At 45.4% G+C, this 26,768-nt stretch overlaps 1 protein-coding gene across 7 annotated transcripts; it reads left to right on the forward strand.

The window, feature by feature from the left end:
* Positions 1-31: 31 nt before the first annotated feature.
* On the forward strand, positions 32-24,975 carry USO1 (USO1 vesicle transport factor). 7 transcript variants are annotated; one of them, XM_071431369.1, is made up of 28 exons: positions 32-227; positions 1,228-1,309; positions 1,523-1,861; positions 2,106-2,192; positions 2,313-2,377; positions 5,602-5,681; positions 6,652-6,663; positions 8,789-8,889; positions 9,804-9,906; positions 10,060-10,115; positions 10,343-10,463; positions 11,697-11,875; positions 12,312-12,452; positions 13,235-13,323; positions 13,825-13,979; positions 14,216-14,427; positions 15,145-15,165; positions 16,816-16,926; positions 17,573-17,691; positions 17,890-18,071; positions 18,908-19,029; positions 19,942-20,080; positions 20,751-20,914; positions 21,135-21,224; positions 21,957-22,043; positions 23,403-23,501; positions 23,938-24,153; positions 24,531-24,975. In XM_071431369.1, exons 3-28 carry the CDS (start codon positions 1,796-1,798, stop codon positions 24,636-24,638), a joined length of 2,925 nt encoding a protein of 974 aa, XP_071287470.1. In that variant the 5' UTR covers positions 32-227; positions 1,228-1,309; positions 1,523-1,795; the 3' UTR covers positions 24,639-24,975. The 7 variants fall into 7 exon arrangements, with proteins under 7 accessions (XP_071287470.1, XP_071287471.1, XP_071287469.1 ...); XM_071431370.1 differs by lacking the exon at positions 32-227 and having other exon boundaries at positions 1,221-1,309; positions 14,222-14,427; XM_071431368.1 differs by lacking the exon at positions 32-227 and having other exon boundaries at positions 1,222-1,309.
* Positions 24,976-26,768: the final 1,793 nt, after the last annotated feature.

The raw sequence follows: 26,768 nt of genomic DNA on the forward strand, positions 1-26,768 counted from the left end.
CTCGCGCGTATTTACCATGGCCGGGATGGAGGCGCCGTCCCAAGGTGTCTGAGCGGCGGCGGGAACGGGATTGGGCAGGGCTGGCTCCGTGCTTTGCTCCTGCCGTGCCTGTTCTCCTTCTCCTCGAGTGTCCGTCAGTTAGAACTTTACAGCTTCTCATGGAAATAGAAACGCTTCTGAGTTATGCTGGAATAGAGAACTATCCATGGTTGCAGGTTGAATACCAGGTAACTCCTTCACTGGGTGGCAGAATTTGCCCCCTCGAGTATATTGCATCTCCAAGAGGACAGTTTGAGCGTGTCAGACATCGCTTTTGGAAGTAGCTCGCTTTGTTTCTTGGAGTTGTGTATGTGAGGATGCAGATACTGAAATAAATTTTGGCTTGTGGAAGTAGCTGGGGTTGGTTGTTTCCTGTTTTTTTGCTAAGGATCAGAATCTTGTTATGCCGACTTGAACATGTCAGGTGAGTTCTGCTGTGTGTCTACCCAGAATGGGCCTGGAATCGTCACTGTGGGGAAGGGGAGGCATCTTTCCTAACCTTTAAATATCTTAACACCTTCGGTTTAGGAGGAAGACTTTCTTTTCTCTGCCTTGTTTTGCAGCTGGTGGGCAATGAGGTGTAGGAGGATCTGGGCCTGTACAAGGGCTGTTGTGAGTGAGCTCCAGCTGGGTTTTGTAGCACTGGCATGCTGCTGGGCAGGCAAGCAGCCAGGGATGCACAGCCCGGGAATGCATGACTGTGCTCAGCGAAGCTGGGGCTGTGTGGTGACTGCAGGCTGGAGTTTCCCTCTTGTGCATCAGGAAACTGCTGACATGGCTGTGGTTGCTATTACTGCCTCGTTATTTGGTGACCAAACCCGACTGAAGGACTTTTTATTGCCCAAAAAGTTAAAAACTCTCTGGGCCGTGTGCTGGGTGGTTAATTTAATTCTGTATTTAATAAGGAAAATGAAATCCTCTAAGCTCTTGATTTAAACTGTCATGTGTGAGGGCTTGTCTCCCTGGAATTAAATGAAGTGATGGTATTGGTACTTTCTGTGACCATATGCTGTGGCTGCAAGTAAAATTGCTTTGGTTGGATATGTAGAATAAGTCAAACCCTACTAGAAACTATCAGGAGGGCATCATCAGACTGGCAGCTGCTATGTGGGTGCAGTGCCTGAAGGGTTTGAGGTTCTGGTCCTTGGCTGTTGCTCCTCAGCAGGAATCCCAAATATGTTTCAGCAGCATCCAATGGGGGCATTCAGCATCTGGAAGCAATTTAAGAACTTCGTGGTGCTCTTGGACTTGAACCATCAGTCTTGTCTAGGTAAGCTTCTGATTCTCACTGAGGTGACTCAGTTTCAGTAGTGCTTGGACTTTCTTCTTGTAGTTAAGGGTAGCTATCCCCTTGCTGTTTTTTCATTAGAAGTGAATGCAATTTCGGAGTTCCAAGCCTGAGCGTTTGCTTAGGGGTTGTTGTGGATGCACAGACGCGGGGGGAGCTGTGTTAAAGTTATGTGCTTTTTTTATTCTCCGTCAGGTTAACGCCCCCAGCCCGTGCTGATGTACTGTTCGCTGCGCGCTGCCCTGCGGTTCGAGGCTGTTCGGGCCTGAGGAGGAAGGCGAACGGCGCCGTGGGCCCGACCCCGGTGGCGCAGAGCAGCGAACCCGGCGGGCCCGGAACCCGGCGGGCCCGGCTCCCCGCGCCCCTGAGGCGGGCCCCGCCCCGGCCCGGCCGTGCCACGTGGCAGCGCAGGCGCGGCGGCCGCTTCCTTCGGCGGGGGGAGCGGCAGCGCCGGCCGCCCGAGCCGCCATGAACTTCTTGCGGGGTGTCATGGGCGGCCCTAGCGCCGGCCCGCAGCCCTCGGGGGCCGACACGGTGAGCGGGAGACGCGGCCGGCCTGGGGCAGGGCCGGGCGGCCGCGACAGCCCCGGCCGGGGCCGCCCTGTGGCCGGCGGCTGCGGCGCTGCCGCTGACAGGCCCGGGTGGTGCCCGGTGCCGCTCGGGGCCGGAGCGGAGCAGGAGCCGCTCTGCCGTGCGGCCCGGGCCGTAGGCGGGTGCCGGGAGACTCCCCTGCATTGCCCCGCCTTATCCCGTGTGTGTGTTGTGCCTATTCTTCCAGATCCAGAAGCTCTGTGACCGAGTCGCTTCGTCCACGTTGCTGGATGACCGGAGGGATGCCGTACGTGCTCTCAAGTCTTTATCCAAGGTACGTGGTCAGCTTCCTGAGCAGCAGCGTGAATTTGAAGTAGCTTTGTCAGGTGCTGTTAAAAAGGCTTTGTTTGGTGTTTGGACTCGACCATTAAGCGTTTGTCTGTTCTCCAAACAGAAATACCGGCTGGAGGTGGGCATCCAGGCCATGGAACACCTGATCCACGTTCTCCAGACAGACCGGTAAGCATCCTGCAGCTGCTCTGTGCTGCTGGCTTGACCCTGCTCTGCTGCTGACACAGCATATGCACACCTGCTGCCCTGTACTGACAGAGCTGGGAGGGAGCTGGGTTTCTGACAACTCCTCTGCCACCTTGGCTTTTTATGCTGGTACATGTCCTCAGAGATTGTTTGGAGGTAAAAAGAACAGAATTCCAGGAACCAGGATGAGGGATAGAAAGTGAAGGTACTACCAAAGTATGTCTTAATGCTTCTTAGGGCTATGTTTGCATTACTCCGGAGAGGTGAGTCCAGACAGATCCTGTTAACTAAATGCACTGCTTGGAATAACCCAGATCAAGCTGTTGTTGGGCAAAAGGTGAGCCAGATAGAATTAAGAGAAAGAGTCAAGTCACCAGGGGTGTGGTTTTGCTCATGTGTGTTAAAAAACAAGTTGGGTTCAGGCAAATGGGGGAGCAGGACTCTGAGGCTGCTGCTAGGGCAGATGGCATGAGTCTGAGTGCTGTGTGTGGACTGGAATTTAATACTTACACAATCCAGTGCTTGGAATGTCTTTGTCATCCATCCTTGCAATCACTGCTATACTTGACAGTGCCCATATCTTGTACTGTGGAACCTGTTTGCAGTCCTTGGATTTAAGCCTCAAATACTGCGCATACTTGATATTTAGGTAGGCAGATGCATGGGGATAGTCATTCAGTGTGGATTTCAACATCAGGCTGGTCAGTTTGTATGAGCCAGTTGTGAGCCTGTGAATACCTAGCTGTGCATCCACTGGAAGGAGGAGCATGTCCTTTGATGGCAGTGCTGAGGAGAATTAGGAAAGCTGCAGTTCAGTGTCTGCAAGGCCTCCTGCCCCAGTTATGGACATATGGCAAGTCCCTGTTACTCCTTTTCTGTGGGCTGGCTAGTTAAAATTGAATGTCTGACTTGGTGCAAAGAGTGAAAGGGAAGGTTATAGGAGTAGCTGTCATGGATGTGGAGGGAAAGCCCTTAAAGAAACTAGGTTAAGGAGCCTACTTTCATCCACTTATCTGCTCTGAGGGCAAATTTGAACTTTGAGAGGGGAGGCGGGGCTCTACTGGTCCAGTTGAGAAGGACAAGAACTTGAGGGTTTTCAGTGCTTTTGGGGCTCCAATTGATGCTTTGGAAATTGTGTGCTGGGGTTCTGTGCACATGTTTTGTGACTCAGGCTGCAGTTGAAAAGAAATAATAAATAGATGGGTTTTTTTTTGAGTTTTCAGCTGAAGAAATGTTGGCTTTGGGGTATTGCTGTAGTGATTTGCTATTGCATGTTTGGTGGGGCAGCACAGGAGCTGGGCCAGTTTTTGGTTGCTGTGGCTGCTTGGAGACAGAGTTGTAGTTTCTGTGTGTGATCAGTGCAGTGTTATGTGTTAGAGTTCCTGGTACTGTTTGCTGTCAGTAATGGTAGAGGTGAGGTTTCCTGGACTCTCTCAATGGAAATCCAGACCAGCTGAACTGATTCAGTGGTTAATAAGTGAGTCACAGGCTCAGCTGTCACCTAGTGTGGGAGGCTGCTGGTGTGACAGAGGCTGCTGTTTTGGTGTGTACCCATAGGTCTGATCTTTGAACCTTTCCAATGTCCACCTGAAATACCCTGAAGCTTTCTGTAGAAGGGGAAAATGCTCTTTTCTGCCTGTTGTGGTTTTTTTTGTTTTTTGGTTTTGCCCTGCAGCTGCTCAGGAAGAGAGGTGCCTTGTGCTGGAATGTTGCCTTGCACAAAGGCTGCCTCTCATGGATGCCTGGGAAGTCTTGTTTCTTGAATGGTTTTTACTGTACAGTAAGAGCTGGGCAGCTCAGCATTAACAGAATAATCAATGGGATGTAGGATGTGCTGAACAGCAGATGGTGGCAAGGCAGTGAACAGCAGAGGTGGGATGCTGCTGTCCTCATTTTGTGCTCTGTTTCAAGCAGAGAAACAAGGCCTGCTTTTAATCATGTGTATGTTAAATGTGCTTTTTCTTTTGAAGCTGCTGTCATTTCCCTATCCAGGGATGTTAAAGAACCCACCAAGCCGCAGCCTTGCTTTTCAGCTTTCCAAGGAAGGCTTTCTTTGTGCTTTCAGGTGTGGATCTGTTTCATTTCTATGAAAAGGGAACTGTAGACTTTGTGGTAGTGTGTTGAAGAACTAAAATGGTAGTGAAGGGAAAGCATGAGCAGGCTGGAGGTGTGGTCATACCTGCTGGATGAGGCTGCTTCCATGGACTATAAGGTTAGGTGGTTGTTCAGGCCTCTGCTCTAAACCAGCCTAGCAGCCTCATGAAATGCTCATGTATCTCTGCTGTGGAGGCCTTACTTGGAATGCCTTGGAGATTAGTGTGAGTAAGTACTTAGAAGCTGGAGTGAGAGACTTTTTTTCACAGTCTTCTTTTTAGATGCTTGATAAAATCATGAAAATGCTGTGAGGTGTGTCCTTCTGCACTTGGATACACTGTTCTCTGTGGTTTTAGCCTTGATTTTCCCTTTTTTTTTAACCAATTGCTTTCATTTTCTTTTGTTTTAAGAGCAAGAAAGCAAGTAGCAGAAATGATATAGTTATATTTTGTGGTGTCTTGGTTGTAGCATAGGGTTTAGAGATGGTTCAGCCTTGGTAATGCAGAAGGAACAGGTATTTCCTGAGAGAAGTCTGGGTGTGAGCAGGTGAACTAATGCTTTGGGCTTCCCTGCACTCCCTGGGCATGCTGGAGCTCAAAACCCTATAATAATTAGCTTTAGTGGTTTTGGTGACACAGAGGCTGCCTGTTTGTCAGAATCCACAGCTGCTGCTGCATTCCCTGGAGCTCTGAGGTCTGGCTCTGGTTCTGTCTGACAGTGTAGCAGGGAGGGTCCCACCTGGGAAATGCTGAAGCTTATCTGCATCTTCACTGGGTGTTCTTCTGGCAAGTTCAAAGTATTCCTAGGGGTTTCTGCTGGAAGAGGAGCAGGCTGGAGGGAGTGACTTGGAAAATTCAAGATGCACCTACAGTGAAGAGTCCTGTGGTCATCTGGTTTCACCAGACTTCTGAGGCTCACCTGAGGGAATGGAACTGGTAAAAGGAGCTTGACCCTGTTCAGGGAGCAGATAGCTCATGGTTATGTGGTGCTGCAATAAATCTGTGCTGCTTACTTGGCCTAGTGCTGCAAGGGGAACTGCCTGGGCAGAAGAGCAATGTTGTAAGAGCAGATGGAAATAAGTCATTAAAGACAAGTGGTTCTTTCCTTTGCAGTTCAGATTCTGAAATAATTGGCTATGCTTTGGACACACTCTACAATGTTATATCCAATGACCTAGAAGAGGAGGAGCAAGGTAAGCCCTTGTAGTAATAGTTGTATTTAACTGTGGCACTGCTTTCCTTGGTGCTTTGTTCAAGTTATCAGCTGTAAAACTGATTTACTAATGCTCACCTAGACCTGCTCTGTTATTGTATATAGCTCTTAGGATAACGCTCAAGATCTTGTATGCAGCTTGCATTAAAGTAACACTGGATCTCTTGCTTATTAATTAAAAAAGACTTTGTTCTCTGAACAGGAGCCAGGTTGGAGTGGGGTAACTTTTTTCTAGTTTGTAAGTCAAGAATCAAGTCTTCTGCTGTTGGGAAAGGACAGTTCTGGCTGTTACTGCCAAATGAGACATTACCATCTCCTGATTTAACAAGGATTTTGAGATGTGACATCTCAGATACCTGCAATAAGGTGCCACATATAAGTGTGAAAACCTTTTTCAACCCTGCTGTGGCAGTGGATAAAAAGACTTAGAAAGATTCTACTTGTCTTTGTACAGCTGGGCTGTGAAAATCCATGCCACTCCTACCTGTTTGATTTTTTTTTTTGAAGGCCATTAAACTGGTCTCCAAGGCCAATGAATGTTATTTTAAGCCACGTTTCAAATTGTGCTCAGCTTTCTTTTCCATGTTCCTCCAGTTCCCCATCTTGATTAAAAAGTTTTAGAACAAGATCAGGGTTTCATAGCGCTGGTGAGTTCATGTTTGTGGTAGAGGCCTTGATCATGGACTGGAGAAAAGTGTTGGCAGGTTTTTCCAAAGAGCTCAGACTTGTCCAGTTGGAGTTGTGTGTGACAGATGACCAGGGTTGTTAGGGTTATGGAGTGCCTCAGTTTGACCCCTTCCCTAAGAACTGCCCACAGGAGTCCAGCTGCTGTAGGAAGCTGGGATGGCTGCTTTGCAAACCTGAGCTTATGCTGTAATTGGTTGTGCTGTGTGGAAAGCTGTTCAACTGGTAAACCTGTCTCTTGTTTTTTATTTTATCTGCACTGCCAGATGACTCTGAAGGTAAAAGAACCTTTACTTGTATAATTATGGCACTTAGTTTTAGCCCTAGTCACTGCTCCTGCTGGTAACACTTCCTGCTGTTTAAAAAGGACACTGTAGGAGCTTGCACTGGAGCTCAGGGAAGGCATTTGCCTTCTGCTCTATCCTTACTCTTTGGAGCTCAAGTGTGTTTGCAATTTGACTTCTCCTGTGGTTTGGCATGTTGAATGCCAGCAGATCCCCAGAGACTGCAGTGATGGTAAATTCCTGGTAAGGATGTGGAAGATGTGCAGGCCCAAACTGGTAAGATTCTAAGAGACCTAAGTTGGTGAACAGAGTTTGTTTGCCCTGGAGCTGGACACCAGTGCATCAGCTGCATGGGAGCATCCTTCACAGTGTCTCTTTTAAGCAATGCATGTTAAAATATTCACAATATTCACTTCCACCCTAGGTTACCACTAATGCTTTGCATGTTCTCTTTTTGAAACTGATTTTATTTTTTAAACTAAATTCTAGTCTGCTGTGCTGCTTGGTAGTGAGTTGATCTGATCTTACTAGATGGAAGCTGCTGGCTTGATTGGAGATAGCCCTGGGAATGTATAGATTTAAGGAACAATTAGGGGTAGAAGGCTGGTTGCAAGATCTCTGGTGTAAGTGGAAAATAGTTTGCCTTTGCTGTTTAGTTTTTTATTAAACCTACTAGAAGAAATAGTTGAACAGAGGAAATGTGATTTGGCCCTTTCATAGAAGAATCCTGAGCTGGAGTAAGGGAAACCAACTACAGCCTGAGAGAGGCTGTGCAAGTTGTGTGTGCTGCTCAGGGGTTGCCTTAGCACTGGAGCTTGTCCAAGGGCAGCAGCTGGCAGCAAGATTCAGACACTTGCTGTTTGCAGTGAGGGTGGGACAAGGATGTTCAGCTCATGGAAAAGTCAAAGTCAAGTATTTTGACTGAATTTTGATGTCACAATGTTTAGGTTTTCTGGACTCTCTCCTTGGCCTGCATCCAGCTACAGGATGTGCAATCCTTGTGTGATTCCCAGCTGAGCTGCCTTTTAGTCTACAGCAGCAAGTACAGGAACTGAACTTGTGTGGAGTTGTTAACCTTCATTTCTGTAAATGAATGTGTTAGTTCAGGAATGGCCTAGAGTTAATAGCCTCAGCTTCAGGCAGGTCACAGTAGGACTTAGGTCCTGTTAGGTGCTGGGTGCCTGGGCTAGAGCTATTCTTGCTCATGGTCCATCTTCCCTTTTAACCGTTTTTGTAATATATTGTAATTTCTACAGCTAGAAATTTAAAGCAGAGTGGGTTTTGGAGGAGAAAATCCCAAGTCAGAAATTGAATTGCTTTATCTGTTTCTTTCTATTAAAACCAGCACTTTCCCTTTGAATTAGAATTGCTCCTGCTCAGTTTTTCAGCTTAATTATGTCAACCAGTAGTACCTACATGCCCCTGTTTTGTGGAGCAGTTATGTAAATTGTCACTCAGCCTAGAAAAATAGCAGTGGTACAGAGATGTTGCTTGCATTGGGTTTGTTGATTTTGTGGATACTTTAGCCTTTGTTTTTTGTTCATGCAAGTGATGCATGAAAGAAATCTGTAAGACAACTCATGTGGTAGCCCAATTCTGTGTAACTGCAGGGTGAAGAATGGGATGGCACTCAATTCTGGCACATTTAAAATCAATTCAGATTCCTAGACTGAGAGGCTGTGATGCTTACTTGTGTGACTCTTCTTTTCCCTTCTTGATGTTCAGGTCTTTTTCTATTGCTAAACCCTCTAGAGTAAGAAAGATGTTTGGGCCAATTAGCTTTAGATATTTATATTCCTTACCCTTCAATGCTCTTGGTGTGACATGGACTTTGCTTTTGCCTATCAGTGTAGGTACTCATGAAGGGCTGCTGTCTTGGCTTAGTGGAGCTATATGGGGATGTAACTGCTGAGATTCAAAAGCTGCATTTAGAAAATGTAGGGGTTTTGTTTTGTGAAAAGCTTATTTTGGTGTTTGTTTTGAGAATAATTCAATTAACATTTATAACAGTGACTGAAAATTTTATGGTCACCCATGGCCTTATTTTAGTAAGAATAAAAATCACAGCTGCTGATGTTGTTCTAGTTGTGTTGCAATATGTTGTTTTTTGCTGTTACAGAAGAAAACTCAGCAAAACAAGTGGATGATTTGGGAAGTCAGTTCACAGAGATTTTCATTAAACAGCAAGAAAATGTCACTCTGCTGTTGACTCTGGTGGAGGTGAGTAACTGAGTCATGTTGAGGCTGCTAACGTAGAGAGCCATGGTTTTGTCCTGGTGAAGCTGGTGTCAGGGGTGAGGTGTCAGCTGGTGTCAGGCCTGAGGTGTGCCAGCATCCAGTCAAGGTGGGGCTGGAGGTGAGTCAGGACTGACCTGCATGAACACCACTGGTGCAGCTTTTAAAGCAGGGGGACATGGAGGAGAATCACAGAATCATTTAGGTTGGAAAATGCCTCCAGGATCATAGAGTCTAACTGCTAACCCAGCATCACTATGTTCACTGCTAAGCTATGTCCCAAACTGCCACACCTGTGATTCCTGAACACTTCCAGGGATGACTCCACTGCTGCTCTGGTCAGTGTTTGGAATGCCCAACCACCTTTTGAGATTTCCTTGAATAGCTAATCTAAATTTGCCCTGGTGCACCTTGTGGCCATGTTCTCTCATACTGTTACTTGAGAAAGGGGTTTAGTTACTTAATTAGAAGGAATAAAAGTTATTGCTCCCCAAACAGCAGTGGTTGTCCCTTGCACAACAACTACTTTTCAGATGATGACTAAAGCATCAGGACACAGTTATGTCTGAGATGCAGTTCAAGTGGAAAGGATAACTGCTTTCCAGCCGCATGATCTTTGACTCATTTTCCACTGGGTTTGTCCTGATGGACTGCTTTTTATTTGGAGCTGTTAAAATTTTTGTTCCCAACCTAAGGATATGACTGCTTGAGAGAGAACTATACAATACTCTCTTTTTTTTCCCTTTGCTTTGTAGTCCAACTTCAGTAAGAAACATGATATTCTACTTTTCCTGTGCAGAACCCATGTCATGCTTTGAGCAGTATGAAGGAACTGCCAGTGTATCTGAGTTAAATACTGAGGAGTTGGTTACCTCATGTGCTCCTTCCTGTCCTTTCAGGAATTTGATTTCCATGTTCGCTGGCCTGGAGTGAAGCTGCTGACATCTCTGTTAAAGCAGCAGGGGCCTCAAGTGCAGCAGATCATTCTCGTCAGCCCCATGGGTGAGTGCTTGAATCCACTGCTGATTCATTCAGAGCTTGATGCTCAGCAGACATGGCAGAGGCCTGGAGGGGTCTCAAGCAAGGTGTCCTGAAGACTTCAGCCTGGAAAAGCTGCACCCTTGCCTGTGTATATTTAGAAATGGTTCCTTGCAGGTGTGTCCCGCCTGATGGATTTGCTGGCAGACTCCAGGGAGGTGATCCGCAATGATGTGAGTGCAGGGGCTCTGCAGGGCCCTGCCATCCTCTGTGTCAGTGCCTGAAGAGCTGCTGCCCATGGGGGGTGTGCAGTGCTGAGCTGGGGGGTGTGGGGTGTGCCTCTGATCCTGGCTGAGGGTGTCCTGCTGATTCAGCATCCTCCCAGGAGCTGGGACTTGTGAAAAGCAATGAAGTTCTGTTAAAACCCAGGTTTTATTTCTTTTCTCTTCCACCTGTAAAGGGGGTCCTGTTGTTACAGCAGTTGACCAAAAGCAATGCAGCCATACAGAAGATTGTTGCCTTTGAAAATGCCTTTGAGAGGCTTCTGGATATCATAACAGAGGAAGGAAACAGTGATGGAGGTACAGTGGAATCTAAGACTTAGTTTTGATTTTCTGCAACTGTGAGCTGATGTTGCCAGGCTTACCTTAGTGGGTGGTTGGAGCTTGGTCAGTGGGTAAAAGGATCACAATTTACAGACTGGTTGTAACAAAGTAAGCGAGACCAGATTGACCAGGTAGTTGGGTTTCAGTGTCTTTTGAAAAGCTGGTGTACTTTTTTAAAACACCAGGTCACTCCTCTGAGGGTGTGTGCAGGAGTTAGTGGTTCTTGCTTGACCTGAGCCTGTGCCTGTATGTGCCTGGAATGGCAGTGCCACATGTGTGTGCTGCATTTGTCACTTACCCAGTTAAGCATCTGCATTCTTCCCACGAGATCCTTGGATGCTTGGAGTGGCTGGAAGTAACAGCTTGCTCAGTTCGTTCAGTTGCAACTTCAGTTTTCTGGTCAGCTTCTTGAGGCGTCAGTCACCTGTTGGGAGGAGAAAAGAATTTTAAAAAGGAGAAAAAAACATTTCAGCACTTGAGGGCTTGGTTTTTTTTACTAGCAATATGTGATGCATTTACTACAGTCTATTTCAGTAGCATGACAGGTTACTGTTCTATGACCTTTCTGTGGGCTGCAGGAGCAGTTACTGCTTCTCTCCCAGCTGTATTATTCCAGGTATGTTGGCATGGGAGTGTTCAGAAAACCTTTGATTTCAAGCTGCTATTTTTAGGCAGCTAATATTTTTAGGAGACTTGTTATGTAAATTCCTGTGTGCTAAGACTTCTCTGCTTTCCCCCTGCTACTTGTGTTCCTCTGACGGGAGGAGCCTTGATCTGAGTGTAATTTGAAAAAATAAAAAGTAGAAGTTGAAGATGGTAGCCAGTAATCGTAGAGAATGAATATGTGAGCCTGAAGGAGGTGCTGCCTTGGAATCACAATGGAGTTCAGGAAGAACTTTGAGTACATTTCATAGGGGCAGTGTAGCCCGATTCTAGAACAGGTGAACTTGGGGACACACAACGATGGTGAGGTTTTGTTGGCAGTTGTTCCCATTTACCCACTTAACTGATATGAGCTGTACTTGGGGAAGAAAAACAGGTATGGGTTCACAAGGTTCCTAGTTATTGATCTAAGCCTAATGTGTGTTAAGACTGAAGAGTTCAGAAATGTGTGCTCTGTTCTGTCTAGAGCACCCTCAGTGTATGGACAAGCTAATTTGTTTCCATGTGGTATATTTTGATTCACCATGTGATACTTTGTCTCCTCAGGCATTGTAGTAGAAGACTGTCTCCTCCTGTTGCAAAACTTGTTGAAGAACAATAATTCCAATCAGAATTTCTTCAAGGAAGGTTCCTACATCCAGCGTATGAAGCCCTGGTTTGAGGTTGGAGATGACAACTCTGGGTGGTCTGCACAGAAAGTCACTAATCTTCACCTGATGCTGCAGGTAAGGTGCTGTTACAGCTCCTAATTACCACTGTCAGCTCTTGTGCAGTGCAAAGTGTCATGTCACAACTGTGAAATCCAGGTGTTCAGCTCAGAATTAGCCACCAGTGCTCTGGAGCTGTGCTGCTTTCAGCACAAGCCCTGTCACAGGCGAGTGTGTGATGGCTGGCATGTTGCATAACTTGATGTCACCTGCGATGTAACAGATTTAAACTAAGAACATAATTAGGGGTGTTCTATATAAAGAATTCCCTGGTATAAAACTGAAAGCCAAGCAGCCATCGGTAGCAATGAGATAAACATTCTGTTCATTGTCTCCAGTATCCATTTTTAGAAGCAATTCTGTTTGACAGTGAAACCCCAAAATGAGTTAGGTTTTGCCTTCAGAAGGTGCCAGGCTCTGTTTACATGGCCCTGACATGTTTCCTCCTCTGCAGCTGGTGCGGGTCCTGGTGTCCCCCACGAACCCTCCTGGTGCCACCAGCAGCTGTCAGAAGGCCATGTTCCACTGTGGGCTCCTGCAGCAGCTCTGCACCATCCTCATGGCCACCGGCGTTCCTGCTGACATCCTCACAGAAGTAAGGGGGCAGTGCTAGAGGGGAGGGAGGGACCAGGTGGGTGCTGCAGGGATCAGCAGCTGCTGCAGAGGCTCACTGAGTATTTGCTAAGCACCTCTTTCATATGCCAGAGGTGTCAGCTTCCTTTGTGGGCAGCCTAAATGAAGAGTCACTTATGTTGAATTTCTGGTGTCCTGCAACCAGGAAGGATTTGGATTTGCTTTTTTTTTCCTTTAGATTTCAGCATTTCCCAGCGCAGCTGAATTGATTAATGAGTTTTCCTGGTTTGGGGGTGGGTTTATTGCTGTTTTAATTTTTTGGGAGAGTCTACAGATATTCTAATTTGATAGGTTACCAGTGATGAGGGATTTTAGCTTCTAGAAAGCCCTGCTAGCAATGTAGGGTGAGGGACTTTTCCCTTGATAAAATCATGTGCTTGGATTGAGTGTGGACTCCTCTATTACAGTTGATAATTTCTTAAAAGGTTTCAGCTTTTCACTTGTTAGAGATGTGCAGTTTAGCTGTTATTTTGCTGTCATAGAAAAACTGATCTGGCATACAAAATTAAGCTGGAGGTGACTGAGCTTTGTGTCCCTTAAGCCTTGCTCAGCATCTTTTACAGCTATTAAATGCCTTGATTTTGTGCACACTGGTTTTACTTAAGTCTCTTAGCTGAGACTTTGTATGTGCTTTTCAGTACTGAACTGTCAGGGTAAACTGGAATAGTGTTGAAAGCTCTAGGTGGTAGACCATGGCTCAAATTTAAACATGAATTTAACTTTCTTCTCTGCCCTTTCCCCCAGACCATTAATACTGTGTCAGAGGTCATCCGAGGATGCCAGACAAATCAAGACTACTTTGCCTCTGTAAATGCACCTTCTAATCCACCAAGGTAGAGGAAGAAAAGTGTTTTAACTCTGTTAGGGGATAAGGTAGTGGTATGGGAATCCAAAAGATTTATTTAATTCCACACTTGGAATTATGATCTGGAGTCACAGCTTCAAGTTCATATAGGGTGTGTTGGCTACAGCATTAAGGTGTCGGGTGTATTTGCAGAGAGATGAGGCCTACAACTGGTGTTGTGTGGTACCTGAAAAACAAATGAACAATGACTGAAAAATCCTTCATCAGGATGAGCTGCTGTTGCTGTCAGCCAGAGGACAGTCCAAAGAGGGCTTAGAGGCAAGGGAAACGAATAATCCATCTCTTATTTTGTGTATAAATAACTGAGAAACTTTTAACACCTTGGGTTTAAATACCCTTGTTTGAAATAGTAATAGGTGCAGTGGTAGGCCACAGTAGCTTTCCTTATCCATGAAGTAGATCCGTATTATGTACCTGCAGCTGTTTTCATTCTCAGTGCAGTTCTCAGCTTTTCCTTGCTGTCCCACAGGCCTGCCATAGTAGTGCTGCTGATGTCCATGGTGAATGAGAGGCAGCCCTTCGTGCTGCGCTGTGCTGTTCTCTACTGCTTTCAGTGCTTTCTGTACAAAAACCAAAAAGGACAAGGAGAAATTGTCTCCACACTCCTGCCATCCACTATTGACGGTAGGCCAGGGCACCATCTCTGCACGGGGTTCTGAGCTAGCACCTGTTCATTTACCACCTGGTGTTTCTTGAGGGTTTATTTATCTGCTGTTCAGTGACTGGTCTGGGTGGGGTGACTTGGCTTAGATTTGTCTAAAATGTCACTAGTTAGGTTTTTCTGTGTTTTAGCTGTGCTGCCAGAAATATTTTCTGTGGCTTGTGTTAACCCCCCTTGTTCCTCTTGGCCGCTCTGGTAGCTACAGGTAACTCGGTGTCGGCGGGCCAGCTGCTGTGCGGGGGCCTCTTCTCCACGGACTCGCTGTCCAACTGGTGCGCGGCCGTGGCGCTGGCCCACGCCCTGCAGGAGAACGGCACGCTCAAGGAGCAGCTGCTGCGCGTGCAGCTGGCCACCAGCATTGGCAACCCGCCTGTGTCGCTGCTGCAGCAGTGCACCAACATCCTCTCACAGGTACTGCACCGCTGCCCGCTGCGGCTCGGGGACAGGCACAGGGGCACTCGTGGGCAGGGCATGGCATGGCAGGCACACAGCTAGCAGCAAATCTTCCTTTTCCATCACATTACTCCTTGATGCTGCCTGTTCTCAGGTGGTGCCAAAGCATCCAGGTCGTAGCCTTGTCCTTGAAACCAAGTTTAACTGGCGGAATCCCCACTCATGTTTTTTGCTGAAGTAGTGCCTGTTTGGTGTTTAACCTGAACCTGCTAATTGGAAACATCATGAAAAAAACAGGCTGTCATGTATTGATGGTTGGCTTTGCTATGCAAATATAACTTTCCTGAGCTTGTTCAGTGTGTTAATACCTGGCTTGGGAAATGTTAAGTGAGTGAAGTTCACCTCCTGGCCCGTGCCTCCTTGTGACATTAACCTGTGTTAGAACCACTCAGGGAGAAAACCAGCTCCCTACTAGCAGGCTAACTCTGGTGGCAATTAGACTTTGCAAGTGAAAATAACACTGGAGTTTTGAACTTGGTCCTATGACTTTTCTCCTGCTGTAGCTAAAAATAGCCAGTATTCATTTTTATCCTGTTCCTGGAATTTCTGTGTAAGGTAAATTTGAGTCAGTAGAAATGCTTGTGATTCTTCAGCACTACATGACAAAAGGGACTCAGGTATGGGGGGATGTGTCTGCACTGGAAGGTTCTCAAGTAATCTGTGTGTAACTTGCAGGGTGATAAGATCGACAGACGGGTATGTATTTTTTGGCACAGCTTGTGTGTTTTCCTGCCAAAAGCAGGCCTTTCCCTCTTGTCTGGGGTCTGCTGGGGAGAATTTCTTTAACTGCTTTTTGATGTGTTTCCACTTACAGCTTTGTGTTGCAGTGGTTTGGGTTTTCCCTGGCATAACAAACTCTTGGTGCCTCCAGGGGAATCTCTGGGGGTGCTCCCAAAACTATGGGATGTGTACTTGGGCAGCACTGGTGCTTTCTTTCCTGGGGGTCACACTAATGGACCATCTGTTCACATAATAGGTGGGGTTCCTTCTAAGGAAAACTAAAACAGTTAGAAACAGTGTTTCCTGAAGGGCCTGTAGCAAACAAGGGTACCATCAGAAGTGGCATATGCTGCTGATGTCCTGATGCTGGAGCAAAAACCATTTAGCCTGCCTAATTGTGAATAGCAGGGATCTCGTTATGAGCATGTGATCCCTGCAGAGCTGTTTGGTTTCCAGGCTGTTAATTAAAACACAGCTGAGTTAGTTATTGGCAACACAAAAAGCAAGTATTTCTGCTGTGGAAATGTTATTTTACCCTGCTGATCACAGGTCAGTGTTGTTACCAGCTCTGAACTGTGGAACAGCAACCATGGGGGGCTGTCATCTGTCAGAGTAGGTGTTATTCTCATGTTATGTCTAGAACACAGCTGGTTTTTAGAGAGGATGTTTTGGGCTCTGTGAAAATCTTTAGCAGAGCACATCAGTTTGACCTCTGAACAGCAGGCAGGCTTTAGAATAAATGTGGTTTGCAGCTGCTTCCAGCATCTGGGTGTGCTGAAGTGCTGGGCTGCGGAAACAAAGCTCCATGTTTCTCAAGAGGGAAGGGCCACGGGTAGCAAGGCTGGAGAAGGTTGAGGTACAGCCATGTGCCATAGGGCCACTGCCAGTTACAGGGGTTATTCCCAGTGTGCATGGGCTGGCAAATCTGCTGGGACAGCTAGAGCCAGTGTGTGTAAGTGAGGGAGGGAACACTTTCCTTGGTTGCCATCTGAATGTTGACTGTTGGAAGAGATGGGTGCTTGTCTGAGCTCAGCTGGGCCCAAATACCTGCAGCTGAGACACAATTGGTAACAGCTGATTTGGAGATGAAAACTAATTTTATCTGTCTAGGATAAATAAAAGGCTGCAGTTAGCGTTTGCTGTGCTGGCTTAATGTACATATAGTCTGAACCAAAGGCCATTACAGGACTATTGTTCTTGTATTCAAAATAATACTAGGAACACCTGGCAGTTTTAAAATCAGCAGGCTAGGTCTTGATGCATCTTCCAGGGAATCCTTGTGTGACTAAATGTACACCTTGTTCCTTCATGTCACCCTTGTATTAAAAATGCAAAACTAACAGGTTATGGTTTTATATTGGTGCTGATTTGCATTGAGTAATATTTCACACCTGTGTGGCTTGCTGATTTGCTCTGAAAGCAGTTCAATGTGACTGGTTTGATCCTTGTTTTACCCAAGCATTAAAGCTGTTCAGTATAATTAACAAACAGGTGTTTAGAAAGACATGACTTGCAGTTTATGAAAAAATAAGGTGGAAGTAGGTGAGTTCTGATCCAATACAGCTTGGGTTTGTATTTTAGTCCTCTCTGTGGAAAGGTAATGACGGGGGTGTTTATTCTTCACAGGGCAGCAAAGTACAGACCAGAGTTGGACTGCTGATGTTGCTTTGTACATGGCTGAGCAACTGCTCCATTGCTGTCACCCACTTCCTTCACAACCCAGCCAATGTGCCTTTTGTATCCTTTGGCCTGCTGGCCAGAACCCCTGCTTAGCCAGAGCTGGGTTATTCATGGTCAGCTTAAAGGTTTGTCCAGGTCACTCTGTGGGGGTTCTGCAAAAGAGAAAATGCCCTGGGCCAAGAGACCAAATCAGCCTTTAGCTGCCAGTGCTCTGTGTACACTGACTTGTGTGTAAGATGCACGTACCAAAGTAGTGTGGAAAACAGTCTCAGTCTGCCAGCTAAATGAGCTCTCAGTGCAACAAGCCTGTTGGTGTTGATAGTGTGAATTAAACTTACACTCAAGAGGCAAGGAGAATGCTTTGTACTTCCATTAACTTGCCTGCTTACTTCTCAGGGAAAAACTAGTCAAGTGCATGAGCACATAAGGCTAAACTGCCACCTTTATCTACACTGCAGGTGTGCTCTGGAACAAGTAAATCTCTCAGGTTAAACAGACAGCTACTGAGAAATTTATGGGAAACCACTGATCACTGGAGTCCTTCAAAAGAGGAGTTAACTTTGTAAGGGTTTTGTCAGCTCTTTTGTCTTGCTTCTTAACAAAGCTTGGGTTGGTGTGTAAATAAAAGGGTGTGTGTACAGGGAGAAGTGTTACATGTGTTGTGATTATGAACTATCTCCAATATCCTTATCAAGAGTTCCAGCTCACAGGGCAGATAGCTGAAAACCTTGGGGAAGAGGAGCAGCTTGTCCAAGGCCTGTGTGCGCTGTTGCTTGGCATTTCCATCTACTACAATGACAATTCCCTTGAGAATTACAGGAAGTAAGTATGATGGAGAAGTAATGGACTGCAGGGAAAGGTTCTGTGAAAGGCAGATAGTGGTTCAAGAGGCTTTGAAGGCTGACAGCAGGGGGATTAAGACTTGAGACAGATAATGAGTTCTTTGCAGAACCCACCTTGATACAATGATGGGTTCTTGTCTTCTTGTTGCACTGGCATTGATTTGTCTGTTCCTTGTAGAGAGAAACTGAAGCAGCTGATTGAGAAGAGGATTGGCAGGGAGAACTTCATTGAGAAGCTTGGCTTCATTAGCAAGCATGAACTTTATTCTAGAGCTGCTCAGAAACCACAGCCTAGTTTCTCTAGTCCAGACCACATGATGTTTGACCACGAATTTACAAAGCTGGTGAAAGAATTGGAAGGTGAGATGTTATCATGTACTGATGGATGAGCTACCCAACATATGTTGTGTTACTCCTGAAAGTAGTGTGATAACACCAGAGGTTATGGTAATAGCTGTAAGTAATCATATAACCAAGTTGCAGTTAAAGTGTTAAGTGAAAATAACTGGATTACCTGCTATTCTTCAGTGAAATGATGATCAATAGATTTTGTGAGTTAGCACACTGGCCTAGAGGTGTTGACCTGTGCTCACACAGAAACTAAAGTACTGAGCACATTCCATGGTTGTAGGAGCTTCATTTGTTGAAGTACATAATCCAAACAGTTGCTGTTTCTAATCGATAAATTAAATAAATGCTGAAATTCTTGGCTTGTTAGGAAATGGACACTTGCTTTAGTGTGTGCTGCACGATTGTCATCAATCTAATATCTCACTTGTGTCCTGTTTATTAATATTGCTCTAAACTTAAATCAGTCTAGAGAAAGAAAAATCCTTAAAGCAGCAATGGTCAAGATGGATTTGCCCAAGCAGTTTCATCTGCATGTTGCTCTTGCAGATTAAGTCTTTAACTTATTTGCAGAATGATTTGGGCTGCAGCTGTAGTGGAGCCCTAGTGCAAGTAGAACACAGCTTTTTTTCTTAGGAATTACTCAAAACACCCATTTACTTATCTGGGACAGAGAAAAGCAGTAAATGTGCACACTGCAATAAAGTCACCATTTCTGTTAAGCCTTTGTGACAATCCCTGTTTCAATGTGCAGGCTGAGTTTGTAATGCAGTGACCTCAAACTGTGAGACTGTTTTGAGGACAAAGATGTGAACTGAGCTCTAGCTGAAAGAAACTGTTTTTGACAGGTGTCATAAGTAAAGCAATTTACAAGTCCAGTGAGGAAGATAAAAAGGAAGAGGAGGTCAAGAAGACATTGGAACAGCATGACAACATTGTGACTCACTACAAAAAAGTCATTAGAGAGCAGGTAAGAGGGAGCACAGACATGTGCCTCTAAAAGCTGTTGGTTTTGTCTTCTGGAGGCACTGCAGTGCACTCCAATCCCCCTTGTTCCAAAACAAGTAACAGGGATTCTAGCAATACAGAAATTCTTCTAACTCTTGTCAAGATTCAGCTGAAATGTCAGTGTTTGGAACACTGGTTAAGGTCCTTTTTTTTTCCCTTGCACCACATGCTCTTACCTGTGTTGGGGTGTTTTCATTTCAAATGAGGAATTAAGAGAACTTGCAGCTCTTCAGAGATGCAATTCTGACTTTGGGCTCTTACTTGGACAGATGAAATGGGGCTGAATGAAAAAATGGTTTGTTAGTGAAGTTTGGCTATATCCGCTGGGATTGGACTCTCAAAACCATTTTCCAGGGGTAGTTAACTTGTGTGGTTGCTGCAGCTTGGATGGAGAAGTAGAGGAACAAAGCTAATTAATTTAAACTGCAAATGGGAAACTGAAGCAGGTGCTCTGTGTTCAGAGATCAGAGCATGGGGTACATGAGGCATAAAGGATGCTTTGGAACTACCAGAGGCTTTACTGAACATGTCATGTGTGTAGTTACCATGATTTCTTTTAAGACTCCTGAAGTAGTAGACAAAAAAAAAATGCAGGCTTTGGTATGCTAGATAAGAATTACAATCAGCCACCTTCCCACCTCTCCATTTTTCCTTCTGTTATTGGTGTGACAGGCTGCTGCTGTCTTTGCCAGGTGTTTTTTCTAGTATAGTTAGCTAGGTTTGCAGGGGGCTTTGCTGGGCAGTACTGCGTGGTGGAGCTCAGGTTTTGGTGCTTTCCTTCACTTTCCTGACAGAATTGTATTCAAGAGTTAGTAGTATAACTATATATATGATTACTGTATGTATCTAGTATGGTGCCTCTTTTCTTTCACAGGACCAGGAGCTTGAAGAACTAAAGCAGCGAATCAGCACTTTAACATCTCAGAATGAACAGCTCCAGGCTACAGTCACACAGCAAGTGTCCCAGATCCAACAGCATAAGGACCAGTACAATCTCCTCAAAGTACAGCTAGGTGGGCTGTATGAGTGACAATATAAAATCATGCTTATGCAGAGATGTGGCTTCTGGCCAACTGCAGCAGAGCTTCAGCAGGGACAGCCTTGCAGGTGTATGAGCTGACCCTTGCTGTGAGAACTGCTGGCTGCCAGGGAGCTGCTGGGAGAGGCTGCCTCTGCCTCGGAGCAAGTCAATCCAAAGCAGTTACTGCCTGTCCAGGTTCAGAATATGACCAGATGGGCCCTGGACTGGGCTGAAGTTTGGGTCTGGAATGCAGGTGTGAGCTGGGGAGGATGGTCTGGCTGATGTGCAAGATGAAGCCTGTTACTGTCACTAGAGAAATTGCTAATTTAGTGTGTAAATCAGGGCAGTATGTTCTCCTTATCCCAGGGTCAAAATGCCTGATAAGGTATACATGACATGATTAAAAATACCCAAACTGCCTTCATCATTACTTAGGATTAAAAACATGTAAGGAATCAATTACCTTCAGAGTTTGTCCATGCCATTATTTTTGATGAACAGAATGGCTGAAGCAGCAAGGCGACACACATACCTGAAGGAACGTCAAGAAGGGCTTGTGGGGCAGGAGCAGGATGGGTAGTAACAACTACTTTGATTCGTCTCCTGGAAACCAAGTTATGGAACTGCTTGTTTGACCTTGGTTGTAACCTCTTGCTGTTTAGGAAAGGACACCCAGCATCATAATTCCCATGGTGACACATTGCAGATGAATGGCATTCAGACAGAAGAAGTGAGCAAGTTGAAAGAGGAACTGGAAGAGTGGAAAAACAAGCATGAGCTGCTGCAAGGGCAGTTAAAGGAAAAGGATTCTGTGATAGAAAAATTGGTAAGTGCTGCATTTGCACTGGTGAGAGCTCCTTCTGCACTCACCTCAGAGGACACAACCAGCTGCTCTCAGTAGAGAGCTTTGATGTGCATTGCTCAGCCTGCTTGTATCTCCTCTGCTGGGAGTTTGGTAATACAAAAACAGCTATGACTTTTTTGCCAACACGACTACATTTAGAATTCTAGTACTAAAGCTGATTTTTTTCCCATTTTTCTTTCAGAATTCTTCCCAGCTGGAGATGGGAGCTACAGAGCAGTCTTTACAGACCAGCAGATTTGGTGGCTTGGAGCACAGTAATGATCTACAGAAGGTGAACCTGTGGTGTTTCAGTGCAGCTGAACAGGGGTGGCTTGGGTTGGGAAGAGAGCTCTAGTCTACAGGGAAGAGCATTGATTCCTTAATGTGTTGCTGTTTTTCATCAGACATCTTTGTGATGATCCTAATCTTGAAGCATCAAGTTTATGCATCTAAAAATTAATTGGTTGTTTTCACTAAGCAGGTTTGAGCCAGCAGAAGACACTTGCACTGATTTGCAAAATGGTTTTAACCAGTACAGAATGTATGTTTAAATGTTGATATGAGGGTTTGCAGGTATTAGATGTACAGCACAGAATAAAGAACTGGGCCTTCAGTTCTTTAAGGTTAGCTCAAGAAATACCTGTTGGAGTTCCTCTGTTTGGAGAACTAGTGGTGCCTGGATTACCCAGTCACCATGGGTTTGTGCACTGAGAGGGGCAGTGCAGAGGACACCAGTGGCAGTGCAAGTGGTCAAACACCTTTATAGAAGTGACTGAGGCTCAGACAGTGCCTTGCTGGCCATTCCACAGAAGAGGGGCTGGAAAAGCAGGGTGGACAGTACTGTGTGTTGCTGTCCAGCCTTGTCAATTAAGGGAAGAGCTGTTGTGGTCTCACTGAGGCACCTTTCCTGTTACATTTCCTGGTGTGAAGCAGTTAGTCTGGGAGCATTTCACCTCAGGAAAATTTCATGTGAATATGTTGTTTTATCAAATTAACTGAGAAGTTTTGTCTCTGTTTCCCAAAGGAGTTAGAAATGCTCAGGAGTCAGATACAGCTACAGGCTGCAGAAATATCCAAGCTTCAGATGGAGAATCAAAAGCTACAAGTGATGGTACTGGTGAATTAGTTCTTTGTTCTGTCTATGGGAACTAAATCTACAAGACTTGCCTTCCTGCTACTGTCTGTAGCTACTTTCCTAAACTAAGCTCCTTTTAAGTGCACACATCAGCATGTGATTTCAACAGGGTTTCAAATTATGAGTTACCCAGACAAATCCTTCATGAGCATAGAGGGGACTTTTAGTTAAGTTAGTTCTCTCTGATGGCACTGGTCCTTGGCATTTTTAAACAATTATAAACTACTGTCTGGTCCAAGCTTAAGCTCTAATTAAAGTAATAGCCTTTGTGAGACACAACTGTGATACCATACACATGAGAGAGATCATTATTCTTACAAGCAGTTGAGGATAGTAATATGAAGGCTGATGTCTAGTTGAAGGGCAAATGATAGGGACATCTGTCTGTGCAGGCCTCCAAATGCTGCAGAGGTTTTTTGGCTGTGGACTGAACTGATGAGGCAGTAAAGCCTTGTGGCTATGTAAATTTCACTGCCTTCAAAACTAATAAACTGCTTTAGAAAGGGAATGTTGGGCTGCAGAGCCTGAACAAGTTGTCTGAAAATGTTCCCGAGACAGTTCCACAGCATAGCTAACAGCTAAATCCTGCTGCAGGAAGAGGGGCCCACAAGCAGCTGACAAACAAGTGTTCAATGTACACAGGGTCTGGGAGAGGCAGACTCAGCTGCTGGGAGGGAAGATGCCATTGCTCACCTGCTGCCCATGTGTGATGGTGCCTTTGGAGGCAGAGGTGTGTCCTGGTCTCCCTCCAGCTGTCAGGCCACCTCATGGCCATCCTACATGCTACTGCTCCCTTCCTTAGAGGACTGGCTTAAGTGTGCTCCAACTGGGAAGCATTGGTCTCAAATTTGTGCCATATGGCAGTTGTAGCTGACAGGCAGCTGCCACATTTTCGAAATGACTTTGTGTAGGGCTGACTGAGATGAAACTGTTGCTATTTTTAGTAGCCTTATACAAAGAATTGCAACTTCAGCCTAATAAATTGGATGTTTAGCCTAATAAAAAGACTTCTGTGGCACTTGAATACGATCAGAGCAAAGGTGGATTGCCTGTAATAGGATCTGCCTAGGAAAAAAACTCCAAGTCTTTCAAGTGCAGCTGCTAGGAAATAAAGGTTTTGCTTTGTCTTCTTGTTGGTGTGTACATGTGTGTACGAGTCTGAGACCCGAGAAAGCACAGATCTGTTTGCTGATGCCTTGCAGCATGGGGTGTATGTCATCACCATACCTCGGCTATGCTGTAAAAAGAGAACATGCTTCTAAGAAACTGACTCTGTAATGTCCCAGCTTGCTGTCTTAGTATGTGCAACACTGAGGGGGAATTCCTTGTCCACAGAACACAGCTGCAGATCCCATGTTAGGAGACAGTGGTGCACCAGCAGCCACAAGCTCAGAATTGGAGGCACGATTGGAGCAAGAAATCAAAGAGCTGAAGGTGGGTAATGGGTGAGCACCAAACCCAGCCATTGGCTACTCAGCCTTGCATTAGGAGGCCTACTGCAATAGCCAGGGCTGGGGGCAAGTGGTTTGTTTCATCAGCATCCTTAGGCTCTGGAAGGGAAGCTGGATGTCTCCTGCCTTTTTCACATGGGAAATCCAAATTTGTCTGTCTTTAAGGCCTTGATAAGGATAGTCTAGGGTGTAGCTTTACTGTGGCACAGAGAGTCCAGTAACCACTGTTAATATTTGTTTCTGCTTTATCCAAGCTATAGTAGTTTGTGTAAGGATGTGTGTGTGGGAACAAGGCCACAGGAACCAATGGTCAGCTGGAGCTGCTGAAGGTTGTGTACATGATGTGTTTGAAGGATACAGGGCTTCAGCTTTACCTGTGCTTGTGTTGTAATGTGCTGTGGGATTTCCCCTGTTGCCAGAGTCAAGTCAAGGCCCTTTCTGAGGAGAAGGAATCACTGAAGCAGCAGCTGGACTCATCCACTAGCACAGTTGCTATATTGCAAGACAAGAACAGTAGGCTGGAGCGAGAAGTTGCAGAATCCAAGAAAGAACAGGATGATCTCCTGGTGCTGCTGGCTGACCAGGATCAGAAAATATCTGCACAGAAGATGAAACTGAAGGACTTTGGTGTAGCGGTAAGCCAGGGAATGAATCTGGGAAGTTCTTGGGTCTGAGACAGGCCTGGGCATGGTAATCCTCAATCCACAAAGTCTGGGGAGGCCCTTTCTATAGAGGGAAGTTAAATCCATCATTTACTTTATCAACTACTACTGGCAGGCATCAGAGAAAGCTGACCACTGCCTGTTGTCCCTGGTGGTCAGCCACTTCTTTTTTCAGCAGAAATGAACTATGGACATGGTAAGATGGCAGTTGCATTTAATAAGCATTAATTGATGTGGCATTGTTGGTTTAGGTTATCTTTAAGCTTACTTGCACTCAGCATTTGTCTTGCCTTCAATAGGTTGGATCAGAATAAGGGGTATTACTGCTCACAATATGTCTTGTATTTCAGGTTGAAGATGAAGATGATACTGAATCTGGAGATCAGGGGGATGAAGATGAGGATGGAGATGAAGACGAACAAGATGAGAATGCTGCTGTGTGTTACCAAGAAAACTAGATTGCATTGTTTTTGGGAGAAATCTATTACTGGTGTACAAAGGAAAACATCTGCTTATGGGAAGCAGATGGGGAAATGACAACTATGGGCCTAGTTCTAAGTTACTCAAGTGTTGGAAAATCCTTTGTACTAGGTAAAGCAAACAGAAATCACAGTTTCAGTTCTACATGAATACCCCAGGTTGTACTTGTTTAGAAGTTGCTTCACACACTGTTTCAAGCAGGGAATGACAATGTTGCTGCCTTGGTTCATTGTCATTGACGGTTCTGTGCATTTGTCTATGGTTTTAACTTCCTTCAGCTCTTAACATAATTAAATACAAAAGTATTTGGTTTAACATCTCTCACATGGAGTCATTCCTCCTGCCTTCAGCATGGAGCTTCAGTGTGGTTTGTGGCTTCCTCTCAAGAGCAGTGGGAGGCACAAGGGTTGGCGTGGCCTGTGCCAGCCCAGGGTCTGGCTCTGGGGGGCCAGGGGCCCTGCACACAGGTGTGTGCTTGGACACTGCCCTGGCTGCACTTGGCCCCTCCTGGGGAGCCACAGAGCTCTGCTAAGGCCATGGCAGAGGTTTCATTGGATGCTGTGCAAGAGATACAGCCTTGGGGTGAACAATTGCTGTGGAAAACCAAGACCAGTACACTTGAGCTAAAGTGCTACTGAGTCAGGATAAATCCAAATTAAAATCTTATTGACTACTTCAGTAAGGAAATGAAAACTATGATTTATATAACTTATTGGCTCTTTATGAATAAATAAAAGATGAAATTTTAAAAGAAAACACAATGGTAAATGCATTAAATTCTTTTTTTTTTTTTTTTGGTAATAAAGAGAATGTGTCTACTTTGTCCTCATTTAATTCTCTTGTCCTAACTTAACAGCATACATTTTAATATGTGTAAGAGCATCTACAATCAGTCTAGACTCATGGATTAAGGTCATAATAATGCACCAAATACGGTTTAAAAAGCAAAAGGCATGTGAGTGCTGCTCTGGCCTTACCTGTAGGGCACTGGCTCATCTGGCAGCCAGACCTGGACTCTGCTGCTCCTCCCAACAGATGGCACTCTGCAATGAAGTTTTTGTTGCCATCCTCTGTGGTGTTATGCTTAGGAAATTCTTCCTTTTGGATGCAACTTCAAAATGTTTAAAATTGCAAAAAAGGAAGGAAGAGATAATGAGGTGGGAGGTAGGGAGTTGAGGAGACAGACAAACTGGTTTGAAACAGGTTGTAAAAAGCCTGTTCTAAATGCCTTTCCCAATTAGAAAACCTGTTCTGTGCATTATTTTATTGCACCATCCTAGTGGTCTGTCTTCCTGCTGGTAGGAGACGTGTCTGGTGATAACTGTATTACTGTTAAAGGGAGGTATTCACTTGTCTGCATTCTTGGCTGTATCATGCAAACCAAATTTATTTTTAGTTCTTTGGAGTCTTTTCTTGTCCCTTTGTGACTGGGCTATCACGAACACAGGGGCCTTTTCCACACTTTGTAGTGTTCAGAGCCCTTGCGCAGGGTCTCTGTCAAAGCAAGCAGCTGCTGTCAGCAGGAAGGGAAATCCATCACAGATTTCTCCTTTGCTTGGTGCGTGTGCTCACATACAGAGAAACAGAAGGAGGTGCTGAGCTGCAGAGAGCACCAGGAGAGAAGAGCAGGAGCAAGTAACCGATGAGGGTGTGCCAACAGCACAGCTGGGGCGTAAACAGCATCTCCAGACCAGGCAGTGCAGTCCCTTCACATCCACCCTTTCCATGATGGGTTTCCAGGAGCAGCCCTGTGCTGCTCAGTCTGAACACGGGAGGGCTTTGTCATTTCTTTAAGACAGGTGCTACACTGTTTTCTGGACCAGTTGATTGCAAAATAGGGATTTCAGGAAAGAAAAAGCAGCCTGACCTGTGTTACTAGCTTCTGCCAGCTGCTGGTCTCCTGCAAGCTCAAAAACTGCCAAACCCTCTTTATTTGTGTGAAGTTTTTCCTAGAATTTATTTTCAACAAAGGGTTCAGCAGTGCATACAAGCCTAAGAGATAGTTCTTTTTGTGAATACTTTACTAGAAAGATCGTCTCCCCTTCTTTAAACCATAGGAATGAGGAGAACATTGAATGGGGAGAGACTGGAGACTAATTGAGGGGGAA

Source organism: Agelaius tricolor, unplaced genomic scaffold, assembly GCF_023055355.1.
Source record: "Agelaius tricolor isolate 1412-34295 unplaced genomic scaffold, bAgeTri1.0.p SCAF_8, whole genome shotgun sequence".
Taxonomy (NCBI): domain Eukaryota; kingdom Metazoa; phylum Chordata; class Aves; order Passeriformes; family Icteridae; genus Agelaius; species Agelaius tricolor.